Source organism: Chelonia mydas, chromosome 24 (genome assembly GCF_015237465.2).
Source record: "Chelonia mydas isolate rCheMyd1 chromosome 24, rCheMyd1.pri.v2, whole genome shotgun sequence".
NCBI classification, from domain to species: Eukaryota; Metazoa; Chordata; order Testudines; family Cheloniidae; genus Chelonia; species Chelonia mydas.
The window spans coordinates 18,534,413-18,547,499 of NC_051264.2; the positions used below are offsets into that span (position 1 = coordinate 18,534,413).

The 13,087-nt window shown below is 66.3% G+C and overlaps 1 protein-coding gene across 2 annotated transcripts in view; it reads left to right on the forward strand.

Moving 5' to 3' along the window:
- Nucleotides 1-2,574, forward strand: part of GRIK5 (glutamate ionotropic receptor kainate type subunit 5) — a 35,071-nt gene extending 32,497 nt beyond the window's left edge. For both annotated transcript variants that reach the window (XM_037883304.2, XM_043535512.1), the window contains exons 18-20: nt 900-1,028; nt 1,138-1,259; nt 1,503-2,574. In XM_037883304.2, the coding sequence (XP_037739232.1) occupies nt 900-1,028; nt 1,138-1,259; nt 1,503-1,856 (605 nt within the window). In that variant the 3' untranslated portion in view covers nt 1,857-2,574. The remainder of the gene's footprint in view (nt 1-899; nt 1,029-1,137; nt 1,260-1,502) is intronic.
- Nucleotides 2,575-13,087: the final 10,513 nt, after the last annotated feature.

A 13,087-nucleotide genomic window follows, 5' to 3' on the forward strand; every position in this document is an offset into this window, starting at 1 on the left:
ACCGCAAGAGCGGGGAAGCCCCGTGGCGGGCACGGCGGAGTGGAGCTGCTTGGCCCTGCTCCGAGCCGGCTGGGCAGCAGGAACCGGGAAAGCGGGCGAGTGTCCCTGGCGGCCGTTCCTGCGGCCCCAGCCTCTCGGAGGTCCGGGCCCGGACGCGCGTTTCTTCAGGGCCAAGGTGCCACTCCGCTCACATCCCCCCGGCGGTGACGGGGGCCGGGAGCTTTTCCTTCCGGTCTCTGGCCGAAGCCGCGCGCTCGCCGGGAGAACAGGCCCCGCCGCGAGCAGGGAAAGGAGCCCGCCCGCGTCTCCCTCGCTGCCACGCACCGGCCGGAAGGGAACCGAGCCAGCCCAGGGACTCTCCTCCTGGATCCCGGCCGGCCAGATCCCCTCCTGGATCCTCGCCGGGGGATGCAGCCGGCGGCAGAGCGCTCCGCTCCCCCGGCCCCACCGCGCCCATCCCACCGCCCCACGATGGCCGGGGGTCGCCGCCGGGGGACTCGCAGCAGAGCAGCCGCTTACCGACCTCCGAAGGGCCGCTCGAGTCTGGGTCCCGCCGGAGCTGCCGGTGAGAAGGGCCCGAGGGGCGGTGGGGCCTTTTTACCGCGCCAGGGAGGTGCCCGCACGGACCCGCCTGGGAAGGGCCATGACCGCAGAGCTCAGAGACCTGCTACGGGTCAGTAACCGGCTGTTCCCTTGGGGGGTCCCAGGGTGCAGGGGGCAGAGCGGGCCACAGGCTGTTCTCTAGGGGGGTCCTGGGGGGCAGGAGGCTGCAGGGGGCAGGGTGGGCTGAGACTGTTCCCTTGGGGGGTTCTGGGGGGCAGGATGGCAGATGGGGGGCTGGGTAGTCCTGGGCCATTCCCTGGGGGCAGCAGCGTCCTGACCCCCCCCTCGCCCCCCAGGCTCCCCGTTCCGGGACGAGATCACGCTGGCCATTCTGCAGCTGCAGGAGAACAATCGGCTGGAGATCCTCAAGCGCAAGTGGTGGGAGGGGGGCAAGTGCCCCAAGGAGCAGGACCATCGGGCCAAAGGTGAGGGGGCCGGGGGGGGGGCTTGCAGGGCCAGGCTGGGGGGCAGAGGTGGGGGCAGGGGGGTGACCACGGGGCCGACTCCCCCTCACCCCCCCGTCTCTCCCCCCAGGCCTGGGCATGGAGAACATCGGGGGCATTTTTGTGGTTCTCATCTGCGGACTCGTGGTCGCCGTCTTCGTGGCCGTCATGGAGTTCGTCTGGGCGACGCGCCGCTCGGCGGAGACTGAGGAGGTGGGGGGCGCTGGGGCTCTGGGGGTGGGGAGGGAACCCAGGCGTCCAGTGCTGGTAGCGGGGTGGGGGGGGTGACAAAAGAACCCAGGCGTCCAGTGCTGGGATGGGAGGGAAGTGGGGAAGGAACCCAGGTGTCCGGGACCAGTCTGGGTCAGCAAAGAAGGAAGCCGGGCGTCTGGCAGCGGGAGGGGGGTGAGGAGGGAACCCAGGCGTCCGGCGCCCTGACCCCCGCTCTCCCCCCAGCTCTCGGTGTGCCAGGAGATGCTGCGGGAGCTGCGCCAGGCCGTGTCGTGCCGGAAGCCCACGCGGTCCCGGCGGCGCCGGCGGCCCCCGGCCCGGGCAGCCCGGGCCCTTCGCGCCGTCCGCGAGATGCGGCTCAGCAACGGGAAGCTCTACGCGGGGCCCCTGGCCTCCGAACCCGCCCCCCAGCGCCTCCTGGAGGAGCCCGCCCGGCCCTGCACCCACATCCGCATCTGCCACGAGTGCCGCCGCATCCAGACTCTGCGGGGGGCCCCCCCCACCCCCCGCCGGCCCCCGCCCCCCGAGGAGGGCACCCCGCGACGGGGGGGGCCCCGGGACCCGACGCCGCAGGAATGACCCCTGCCGCGGCCTTCGCCCCTCTTGACATGTACGCCGTGCGTATGCCAGGACTCCGGGGTCGGGGGGGCCTGGGGACAGGACCCCCCAGGGACGAGACCCCCCCACAGTGCTCCCCTGGAGATGGGACCCCCACTGGGGATGGGCGTCCCCAACACAGGGGTGCCCTGGGGTCAGGGGGCAGAGCCCTCGGTGCCACCTGAGATTGACCCCCCCTTGTGCCTCCACCCCCTACAACTGGCGCAGCCCCCCCCCGTGCTGCCCCCTGTGGCCCCCGCCGCGCCCGGGGGGGCCGCATCCCCCACGTGCCTGGAAGCAGGGGAGGCCCCGGGGCTGTGGGGTCGGGTGCTGGTGGAAACACGCCGGCGATGGACCAGGACGGCGCTCGAAGGCGGGGACCAGGGCGGGGGGCGCACAGGGCAGAGGGGGGGCCATGAACTCAGGGTTTCAAAGCGGCCGGGTCGGGACATCGGCACCGGGGGCGACTGGACGAGGGGAACCGGCCCCAGGATCCGCGAGGGGGTGGGGGGAGCCGGAGCCGCCCGCAGCGAAGGGACGAGACGTGGCCTGGCCAGAGGCGCAAGCAGGACGGACACAGGGGGCCCGGGCCCCCCCGGCTCCATTTCTTTTCCTTTTGTTTCCTTCTTTTTGGAGAAATTTCTATTGAACCAAAACGGGAGAATCCGAGCGAGGCCGAGGGAATAAAACCGACGTGAGACTTTTACCCGCGACGCCAGCCCTGCTTAGTTAGCCGGTGCCCCTCACTCCCCACCCGCAGCCCCCCCCCACCCCGCCGGTGCCCCTCACTCGCAACCCACAGCCCCCCCAGCTCCGCCGGTGCCCCTCACTCCTGACCCGCAGCCCCCCCATGTCACTGCATCCCCGGGCGACGCTCTGGAACTGCTCCCTACGAAGCCAGGCAGGACTCTGGGGGAGTCTCCTCTCGGGGAGCAGCCTGTCTGCAGGACACACAGCTCACCCGGCTCCACCTTCCTGGCTCTGACCTCAGAGCATTCAGCCTCCTCTGCCCCTCCCTGCGCTTCCCACAGCCAGTCCGCCCAGGCGGGGTCCAGGGGAAGCCAGAGGGTCCTGCCCCCCAACTCCGCAGTCAGACATGACTCTCAGCCAGCCAGTAAAACAGAGGTTTATTAGACGACAGGAATATGGTCTAACACAGAGCTTGTAGGTGCAGAGAACAGGACCCCTCAGCTGGGTCCATTTTGGGGGGCAGTGAGCGAGACAACCACGTCTGCACTTTACTCCATGTCCCAGCCAGCCCCAAACTGAAACTCCCTCCAGCCCCTCCTCCTCTGGGCTTTGTCCCTTTCCCGGGCCAGGAGGGCACCTGATTCCTTTGTTCTCCAACCCTTTAGCTCTCACCTTGCAGGGGGGAAGGGCCCAGGCCATCAGTGGCCAGGAAACAGGGTGTTGCCATTCTCTGTGTCCAGACCCCTCCACACACCTGCCCTCTAAGGCTCTGCAATGATCATACACCCTACCCCACCCCCTAGAGACTTAAGAACTGCCTAGGGGAAACTGAGGCACCCCCACACTATTCAGAGGAAATATTAAGAACAGTCCCACTTCATCACATCTCTCCCCCCTTCAAGACCGAACTGAGCGGGGTCACTTTAGCCGGTGACCTGGGGAAGTTTGAAGCACCAACGTTCCCATGGATGCCCCAGCATCTCTCCCATTCCTTGGTAGGAGTTACACCAGGCCCTTCCAGTTTCACGCCCTCCCTTAGGTCGGGGTGGTCGATGGCACTCGCAGGCCGCATGTGGGCAGGTTTATGCGGCCCGTGCCCTTTGGCCACCCCTAAAACCCCCCGGGGTCACACTGGGATTGGGTCTTCTCCCAGCGCTCCAGTCTGGAGGGCTGCAATTCAGGCTCTCATGGTTAAGAGCCCCCATCTTGACCTTGGCCCCCCTCTGGAAAGGTCTCAAAGCCGCGTTTCCCTTGTCCCGGCCTTCCCCCCCCTCTGGCCGGGGTCACAGGACCTGCCGTGCCGCTGGGCCGCGTCCCAGACTCCGGGCCAGTCACGGTGCTGCCTGGGGCCTGGATCCCCTGGCGTCCCGAGAGAGGGACATCGTGGGCCAGGTACGACAGCCGGCGGTGACATTTCTGGGGCACCCCCAGCGGCCTCCTGATCCCCCACGGTTCTACTTCCCCTGGGAAAGCCCCTTCCCGGTACGGGAATCCCTTCTCCCACGGGGATCTGTCCCTGCAGCCCTCCCCACTGTGGCCAGCACGTCCCCTCAGCTCCTCCAAGGCGGCATCCTCCGCGGCTCGGTCTGGAATTCAGCGGCTGGGGAAGGGGTGGGGACCTGCTCCTCTCAGTGATGGAGCCGAGGCCGCAGCCCTGCCAAGTCCTGTGCCCAGTGGCTCCTTTCCCGCCGGGGTAGGACCTGCGCCCCCGGCAGGGCACCCCCCCCCCCCCCGGTGTCAGGGCAGAGTGCCCTTCGCTGGCCCTGGCTACAGGTGATGACTAGGGTGCTTTGGGGGCTGCCCGGCGAATCCGCCAGGTCACCCCTCATCAGCACCGCAGTTGGCAGCTGTTGGTGCACCCCACATCTTTGGGGCCCTCCTTGGCCCCCCCATTTCAGATGTACGCTTGCCATGGGTACCTTAAACAGGGGCCTGCTCATGCCCGTCAGGGTCAGGTAGGGGTTGGACACCACCTCGGGCCGGGCCAGCGTCACCTCAGTGCCCGTGTCCCAGTGCCCAGTAACCTGCTTCCCACCCACCGCCAGGGGAGCAGGGCACTCGCTCCGCAGGGGCCGCCCCGCGCCCACCCTGTAGACTGAGAACTTTGAATCCCAAGTTTCAAGCCTCCCCAAGGAGCTGGCCTGGGAGACTTCTCGCTCTTGGGCCATGGCTAAACTTCCAGCCCCTCCTGCCTGGGGGGCCAGCCCCTCCTCCGGCTGGGCTCCCACCCAGGTAACCCTGTGAGGGCTCGGTTTGCTCCTCCTGTCCCTGAGCTTTTGTCCCCGGGCCCATCTGTGGCCCCTCTGCCCACAGTAATTACACCTCAGGTCCCGTTGGTCTCCGGGGGCCGGTCGGTCAGCTCAGGTGCCTCTCTAGGGCTCTGGGTCCCAGTGTCACGGAGTCCCTGGGTGATACTCTGGAACTGCTCCCCATGAAGCCAGTCAGGACTCTGGGGCAGTCGCCTTTCTGTGAGCAGCCTGTCTCCAGGGCAAGAAGCTCACCCGGCTTCCCCCTTCCTGGGTCTGACCTCGGAGCATTCAGCATCCTCTGCCCCTCCGTGTGCTTCCCACAGCGAGTCCGCTCAGGCAGGGCTCCTGGGGAAGCCAGAGGTTCCTGCACCCCAACTTCGCAGTCAGACTTGACTCTCAGTCGGCCAGTAAAACAGAGGTTTATTAGACGACAGGAACATGGTCTAAAACAGAGCTTGCAGGTGCAGAGAACAGGACCCCTCAGCTGGGTCCATTTTGGGGGGGGGGGGCAGTGAGCCAGACAACCACGTCTGCACTTCACTCCATGTCCCAGCCAGCCCCAAACTGAAACTCCCCCCAGCCCCTCCTCCTCTGGGCTTTGTCCCTTTCCCGGGCCAGGAGGTCACCTGATTCCTTTGTTCTCCAACCCTTTAGCTCTCACCTTGCAGGGGGGAAGGGCCCAGGCCATCAGTTGCCAGGAAACAGGGTGTCGGCCATTGTCTGTGTCCAGACCCCTGCACACACCTGCCCTCTAGGGCTCTGCAATGATCATACACCCTTACCCCACCCGCTAGATACTTAAGAACTTCATAGGGGAACTGAGTCACCCCCACACTATTCAGAGGAAACATTAAGAACAGTCCCACTTCGTCACACCCAGTAAGGGGGCGAGATGCGGATGCTGGTCTGCAGGTCGACTGGGCACATTGCGGCCTCCTCAAAGGCAGTGAGGGAGGCGCCAACGTCATCCTCTTCCTTAAACCGAGGCACCTCTTTGGTATTGGGGTTCCCTGCGGGCTTAGCTCCCCTGGGCCCATCCCCACGCACCACGGCAGGGGTATTTCTGCTCCACCATCGCCAGTTCATGCTGCCTCTGTCTCTCAGGTCCTGCCGTTCCTCCTCCTGGTCCTTCTCCCGGTCCTTCTCCTGGTCCTGCCGTTCCTCCCAGTCCTCCTCCCGGTCCTCCTCCCGGTCCTGCCGTTCCTCCTCCCGGTCCTCCTCCCGGTCCTGCCGTTCCTCCTCCCGGTCCTCCCACTCTGTCAGTTCCATTTCCAACTCCAACTGTCTCAGCTCCACCAATGGGGAGCTTGGCCATGAAGATCCCCTGCTGGTCAGGTAGGTGGGTCCTGGGGCTGCCTGGCTGCTTTCAGCCCCTCCTGCATCCCCGGTTGGGTCGGTGGTTGGGGTGAGCCCTGGGGCCGCCTGGTTCCCAGCCTCTCTCACGGCCCCAGCTGGGTCAGGAACCGGCTCCTTAGAGTGATTCTTCTCTTCCAACTGGGCAATCAGCTGTGCCTTGGTGAATCTTCCACGGTGCAGCCCCGTCTGCCTGCACAGCTCCACCAGGTCCTGCTTAAGGGGAGGTGACAGGCCCTCACTCCGCTCTTCCCAGGTGTTGTGGACTCACAGGCCTGTGTGCTCTCAGCTCCCCACGGTTTCCAGGGAGAACCCCTCGTGTGCCAGCCCTTCTCGAGGTCACCGCCTCTTTGCCAGGGTCGAGCTGCAGACTCCTCCGCCCCTGGGACCGCTCGCTGCAGTCCTGAGGGGGACCCTGTTCCTGCAACAGTCCTTCTCACGGTCACACACTCCCGAGGTTAAGCGTGGCTCCTTCGCCCCCCGAAACCGCTCCTCTCTGAGCCTTCAGCACATCTGGTCCTCGTCAATCCCCCTTCGTTTCACTGCTCCCCAGTCACTTACTGCAGGATGCTCTGTCCACAGGGTGCAGTACATCCCACCGCTGCCACCAGTTGTCATCCTGGGGCTCTGCAACAATCACACCCCGTTATCCCACCACCTAGATAGTTAAGAAAGGCATAGGGGAAACTGAGGCACCCACACAGTATTTGGAGAAAACATTAAGAACATTCTCACTTGGTCACACCCCAGCTCTGCCGGTGCCCCTCACTCCTGACCCACAGCCCCCCAGCTCTGCCAGTGCCCCTCACTCCCAACCCACAGGCCACTTCTCACCAGTGCCCCTTGTCACAAAGTTTGGGAGAGTCAGGGCCCTGCACCCCCCACTTCCTGCGATTCACTGTGACTCTCAGCCAGCCAGTAACACAGAAGGTTGATTAGATGCAGGAACAGAGCTTGTAGGTACAGAGATCAGGACCCATCAGTCAGGTCCATCTTGTGGGGTGGGGAGCCAGATCTGGTTCTGGGCCTCCCTCCTGTCTTCCCAGCCAGCTCCAAACTGAAACCCCCTCCCGCCGTCTCACCCAGCCACCCGCCTCCCCCCCTCCAGCCTTTGTCCAGCTTCCCGGGCAGAAGGTGTCACCTGGCCCCATCCCCCTCCTGGCTCAGGTGACAGGCTCAGGTATCGTCCCTCCAGTGAAGCCCCCCCTGAGATCCCACCAACGTCCAGCACCAACGCAGCCAGTCCCGGTAAAACTCCCCGCACCATCCCCAGGTCAATCCTCCCAGCTCCGACCCGCAGCCCCCGGCTCCGCCGGTGCCCCTCACTCCCGACCTGCAGCCCCCCAGCCCTGGGCTCCCGGCTGTGGTTTGCCCCGTGCTGCGGGCAGGGGGTGGGGGGTTTTGGGGGGGTCGGGCTGGTTGGGGGGGGCAGGGGACAGAGATCAGGGAGCATCAAGCCCCCTCCCGCCCAGCCAACTGGCCCCTCGAGGGGGGTATTGACCCCCCCTTCCCTGGCTCCAGAACTCGCTGGCTGGGGGCATTGGTCCCCCCCAGCTTGGCTCCCAGGGGGTGGGGCCTGGGCTGAGTTTGCCAGTCTCAGCACCTGCCCCCCCAGAGGGGCGGAGCTGGGGCTGTTGCCATGGGAACAGCCAAGCTTGGCCGATGGGGGGTTTGTAAAGCCAGAGGTGGCAGCTCTCTGCTGCGTATATGCAAATTAGATGCAAATATGCAAATTAGCCCAGGCAATTAATGGCATAAAATGACGTGCTTGGGCCAACCCAAAACGGGGGGGGTGATCTGGGGCCGGATTGACCCACCTGTGGGGGGATTGAAAGGTGAGTGAACTGACCCATCTGAGGGGGGATGGGGGGTGAGATGTGGGAGTGGACTGACCCATCTGAGGGGGGATGGGGGGGTGAGAAGTGGGAGTGGACTGACCCATCTGAGGGGGGATGGGGGGGGTGAGATATGGGAGTGGACTGACCCATCTGAGGGGGGATGGGGGGTGAGAGGTGGGAGTGGACTGACCCATCTGAGGGGGGATGGGGGGTGAGAGGTGGGAGTGGACTGACCCATCTGAGGGGGGATGGGGGGTGAGATGTGAGAGTGGACTGACCCATCAGAGTGCCGGGGGGGGGCACAGAGGACCCAGCGCAGGAAGCTGTGATGCTCTATCATGGCCACCAGGTGGCTCCCTGCTCCCACCAGCTGACCCCCCCCTCGCCCCCCCGGGCGGAGAGGAAACCAACCCCCTGGCTCCCAGGCCCCCCTGCCCCCCACTGTAGCCACCAGACCCCCCTCCCCTCCCAGATCCGGGGAGAGAACCCAGGTGTCCTGCCAGAGTTCAATGCCTCGCTTTCCCCAAGGAGCTGAGCCCCAGTGCGGACACGGCGGAGGGGACACCCCCTTGACCTGCCTCAGGCTCCCGGTTCCCCCAGAAGAGCCACAGAACCTGCCCCCTAACACGGAGCCTTCCAGCCCCAGCTCTGCAGGGCCCCAGGCGGGAGAGCAGAGGCTGCGGGTCGGGAGTGAGGGGCACCGGCAGTGCTGGGGGGAGGGGGGAGCCCAGGACTGGGGGGAGCGGGGGGGCTGCGGGTCAGGAGTGAGGGGCACCGGCAGGGCTGGGGGGGCAGGGCTGGGGGAGCAGGGGGCTGCGGGTCGGGAGTGAGGGGCACCGGTGGAGCTGTGGGGGGCAGGGCTGGGGGAGCGGGGGGCTGCTGGTCGGGAGTGAGGGGCACCGGCGGAGCTGGGGGAAGGGGGGAGCCTAGGGCTGGGGGAGCGGGGGGCTGCGGGTTGGGAGTGAGGGGCACCGGCAGACTTGGGGGGGGACCCAGTATTTCCTGCTCTCAGGCGAGGCTGTTTCATTTCCATGAGAACCTAATTCAGGGTGAGAAGAACCGGGACAGAGACGGCGACGGGGCCTGTTCCCTCTTGGGGGCGCCGCTCCCACCCGGCGTGGGGGGCGGGGGACTGGCTGGCTCAGGGGGGCAGGGAATGGGGCATGGGGCCTGTTCCCTCTTGGGGGCGCCGCTCCCACCCGGCCGGGGTGGGGGGCTGGCTGACCAGGGCTTTGGGCCCCATATGCTCGCGGAGGTTGCAGGTTCTCAGCCCGTTCCCAGCAGGCGCAGGCCCCCATTGTCGGGGGGGGGAGCCGAGTGCCCCCCCCACATCACCCCCACACCGTGTCCCTCATCAGTTACCCCCGGGGGGCACTGGGGGGTCTGCCAGAGCTGCCCCCTCCCTGCAGGGCTCAGCGGCAGAGATCGATCACGTTCCGCCCCTCTGTCCCCCCCCGGCCCTGCCACCCCCCCGGCGTGGGGCCTGCGGCCGCGAATGGAAAATCCCAGGCGCCAGGACAGGCCTCGGTGTAACCGGAGACTCCTTGTGGGGGCGGGGGGGGTTGTGCCGGCTGCAGCAGCTGCAGGGGGCGGGCGTGGAGCTCGCGGGGGGGGGGTGACCCTGAGAGTCCCAGTGTCCCTGAATCCCTGTTCGCCCCCAGGGATAAACCGACATGGGCTGGCAGGGGCTGCGGGTCGGGAGTGAGGGGCACCGGCGGGGGGGGGGGGCTGGGCCAGCAGGGGCTGCGGGTCGGGAGTGAGGGGCACCGGCGGGGGGGGGGGGCTGGGCCAGCAGGGGCTGCGGGTCGGGAAGTGAGGGGCACCGGCGGGGGGGGGGGCCCAGCAGGGGCTGCGGGTCAGGAGTGAGGGGCACCGGCGGGGGGGGGGGGCCCAGCAGGGGCTGCGGGTCGGGAGTGAGGGGCACCGGGGGGGGGGGCTGGGCCAGCAGGGGCTGCGGGTCGGGAGTGAGGGGCACCGGCGGGGGGGGGCTGGGCCAGCAGGGGCTGCGGGTCGGGAGTGAGGGGCACCGGCGGGGGGGGGGGCTGGGCCAGCAGGGGCTGCGGGTCGGGAGTGAGGGGCACAGGCAGAGCTGGGGGGCAGGGCTGGGCTAGAAGGGGTTGCGGGTCGGGAGTGAGGGGCACGGGGGGGGGGGGCTGGGCCAGCAGGGGCTGCGGGTGGGGAGTGAGGGGCACCGGCGGGGGGGGGGGGGGGGGCTGGGTCAGCAGGGGCTGCGGGTGGGGAGTGAGGGGCACCGGCAGAGCTGGCAGAAACTGATGCCAAAACCCATCCCCGCCCTTTCAATGGAGAAGATTCTTCTCACCAGAAATAACCCGCCCCCCCAGGGGACCCCCCCCCGCTCCGGGGGTTTCCCCTCCCACGCAGGGTCCCGTTGCCAGGAGATGAATCCCACTCACGTGCTCATCTCAGCCCGGCCTCCCTCTGCAGCGACTCCCTGGGATCCCCCCACCCTCCATCTAGGGCAGGTTGGAGAAAGAACCCAGGAGTCCTGGCTCCCAGCCCCCTCCTCCCGCTCTAACCACTAGACCCCACCCCCCTCCCAGAGCTGGGGAGAGAACCCAGGAGTCCTGCCCCCAGTCTCCACCCTGCTCCTGGGGCAGGTCCAGCTGGGGGCACTGGGGCCCCGTTAAGCCCAGACAGACACGGGAGACCGCCCCCCACACACTGAGGGGCTGGGAAGTTCCAGCCTCCTGGGGAAGAGAACCAGGCATTGGTCTAGGTCCAGCTGTCAGTCAATGGCTGCCAGGGAAACCAGACATGACGTCAGCCTGGGGATGCCAGACAGAAATTGAAGCTATGGGAGGGAAGCCCCCTCATCCCCCCCCTCCCCCGCCGGTGCCCCTCCCTCCCGACCCACAGCCCAACAAAGGGGTGAGCTGGGGGGAGTGGGATGCTGACTCTGCCCTCCCCAGAGCAGGTCGCATCCCTCTGTCAGGGGGTGTGGGGGAGTCAGGGCCCTGCCCCCCCCCCACTTCCTGCGATTCCCCAGGACTCTCCGCCAGCCACTAAAACAGAAGGTTTATTGGACGACAGGAACAGCCCCGAACAGAGCTTGTAGATACAACCAGGACCCTGCAGTCAAGTCCTTCTGGGGGGCAGGGAGCTTGGACCCCAGTCCTGGGGCTCCCTCCGTTTCCCCAGCCAGCTCCAAACTCAAACCCCCTCCCACCATCTCACACCCCCTCCCCCTGGTTCCTCCTCCAGCCTTTGTCCAGTGTCCCGGGCAGAAGGTGTCACTTGGCCCCAACCCCCTCCTGGGCTCAGGCTACAAGGAAAGTCTCCCCTCCCCAATGCAGACAGTCCCTGTAAAACTCGCCTGCCACATTCCCCGGTCAGTCCACCCCGCTCCCTGCTGCGTCCCATCTCTCCCCCCTTCGAGACCGAACTGAGCGGGGTCACTGTGACCAGTGACCTGGGGAAGTTCGCGGCCCCCTCTCCAGGACAGCGCATCCGCTATCAGGTTGGCACTTCCCTTCACGTGGACCACGTCCATGTCGTAATCCTGCAGGAGCAGGCTCCACCTCAGGAGCTTGGCGTTGGCTCCTTTCATCTGGTGCAGACAGGTCAGGGGAGAGTGGTCGGTGTACACGGTGAAGTGTCGCCCGAAGAGATAGGGCTCTAGTTTCTTGAGGGCCCACACCATGGCCAGGCACTCCTTCTCGATGGCCGCGTAGTGTTGCTCCCGGGGTAGCAACTTCTTGCTCAGGTACACGATGGGGTGTCTCTCCCCCTTTTCATCCTCCTGCATTAACACTGCCCCCAGTCCCGTGTCGGAGGCATCGGTGAACACCACAAAGGGCTTGTCAAAGTCTGGGTTTGCCAGAACTGGGCCACTGACCAGAGCCTCCTTCAGCGCCCGGAAAGCCTCCTGGCACTGCTCGGTCCAGACCACCTTGTCTGGCTTCCCCTTCTTGCATAGCTCAGTGATGGGGGTGGCTATGGTGCTAAAGTGGGGCACAAATCTTCGGTAGTATCCTGCCATCCCAATAAAGGCTTGGACCTGCTTTTTGGTGTGGGGAGCGGGCCAGTCTCTGATCACCTCCACCTTGGCCGGTTCCGGCTTTAGGCGGCCGCTCCCCACCCGATGGCCCAGGTAAGATACTTCAGCCATCCCCACCTTGCACTTCTCCGCTTTGACAGTCAGCCCAGCCCCCTGGAGTCGGTCCAGCACTTGTCTAACCTGGGACACGTGGTCCATTGGTGATGGCATTGAGCTTCCGATAGTCCACACAGAACCGGACCGACCCATCCTTTTTGGGGACCAGCACCACCGGCGAGGCCCAAGGGCTGGCCGATGGCTGGATCACCCCCAAAGCCAGCATGTCCCGGACCTCTCTTTCCAGGTCCTGAGCAGTTTTCCCTGTGACTCGGAAGGGGGAGCATCTTATCGGCGGGTGCGACCCTGTCTGCACCCGGTGGACAGTCAGATTCGTGCGTCCAGGCTGGTGGGAAAGCAGCTGTCGGTCCGGATGCAGCCCCCTCTGCCTGCACAGCTCCGGGTCGCTCTTACGGTGCTTATGATACGTCTTCCCACTGGCCACTCGCAGGCCTGTGCTCGCAGCTTCCCCCCGTGTCCAGGAGGAACCCCTAGTGCCAGCCCCCCTCCAGGTCACCACCTCTCTCCCAGGGTCGAGCCGCAGGCTCCTCCGCCCCTGGGCCCGCTCACCGCAGTCCTCAGGGGACCCCGTTACTGTAACAGTCCTTCTCACTGGTCACACGCTCCCAGGGGTTAAGCGTGGCTCCTCCGCCGCCCGAAACCGCTTCTCTCTGAGCCTTCAGCGCGCCTGGTCCCCGTCAATCCCCCTTCGTGTTACTGCTCCCCACTCACTTGCTGCAGGACACGCCGTCCACGGGGTGCAGTACATCCCACCGCTGCCACCAGTTGTCACGGAGTGTGGGGGAGTCCGGGCCCTGCTCCCCAGTTCCTGGGATTCACCGCAACTCTCCACCAGCCAGTAAAACAGAAGGTTTATTGGACAACAGGAACACCGTCCAAAACAGAGCTTGTGGGTACACCCAGGACCCCTCAGTCAAGTCCTTCTGGGGGGCAGGGAGCTTAGACCCC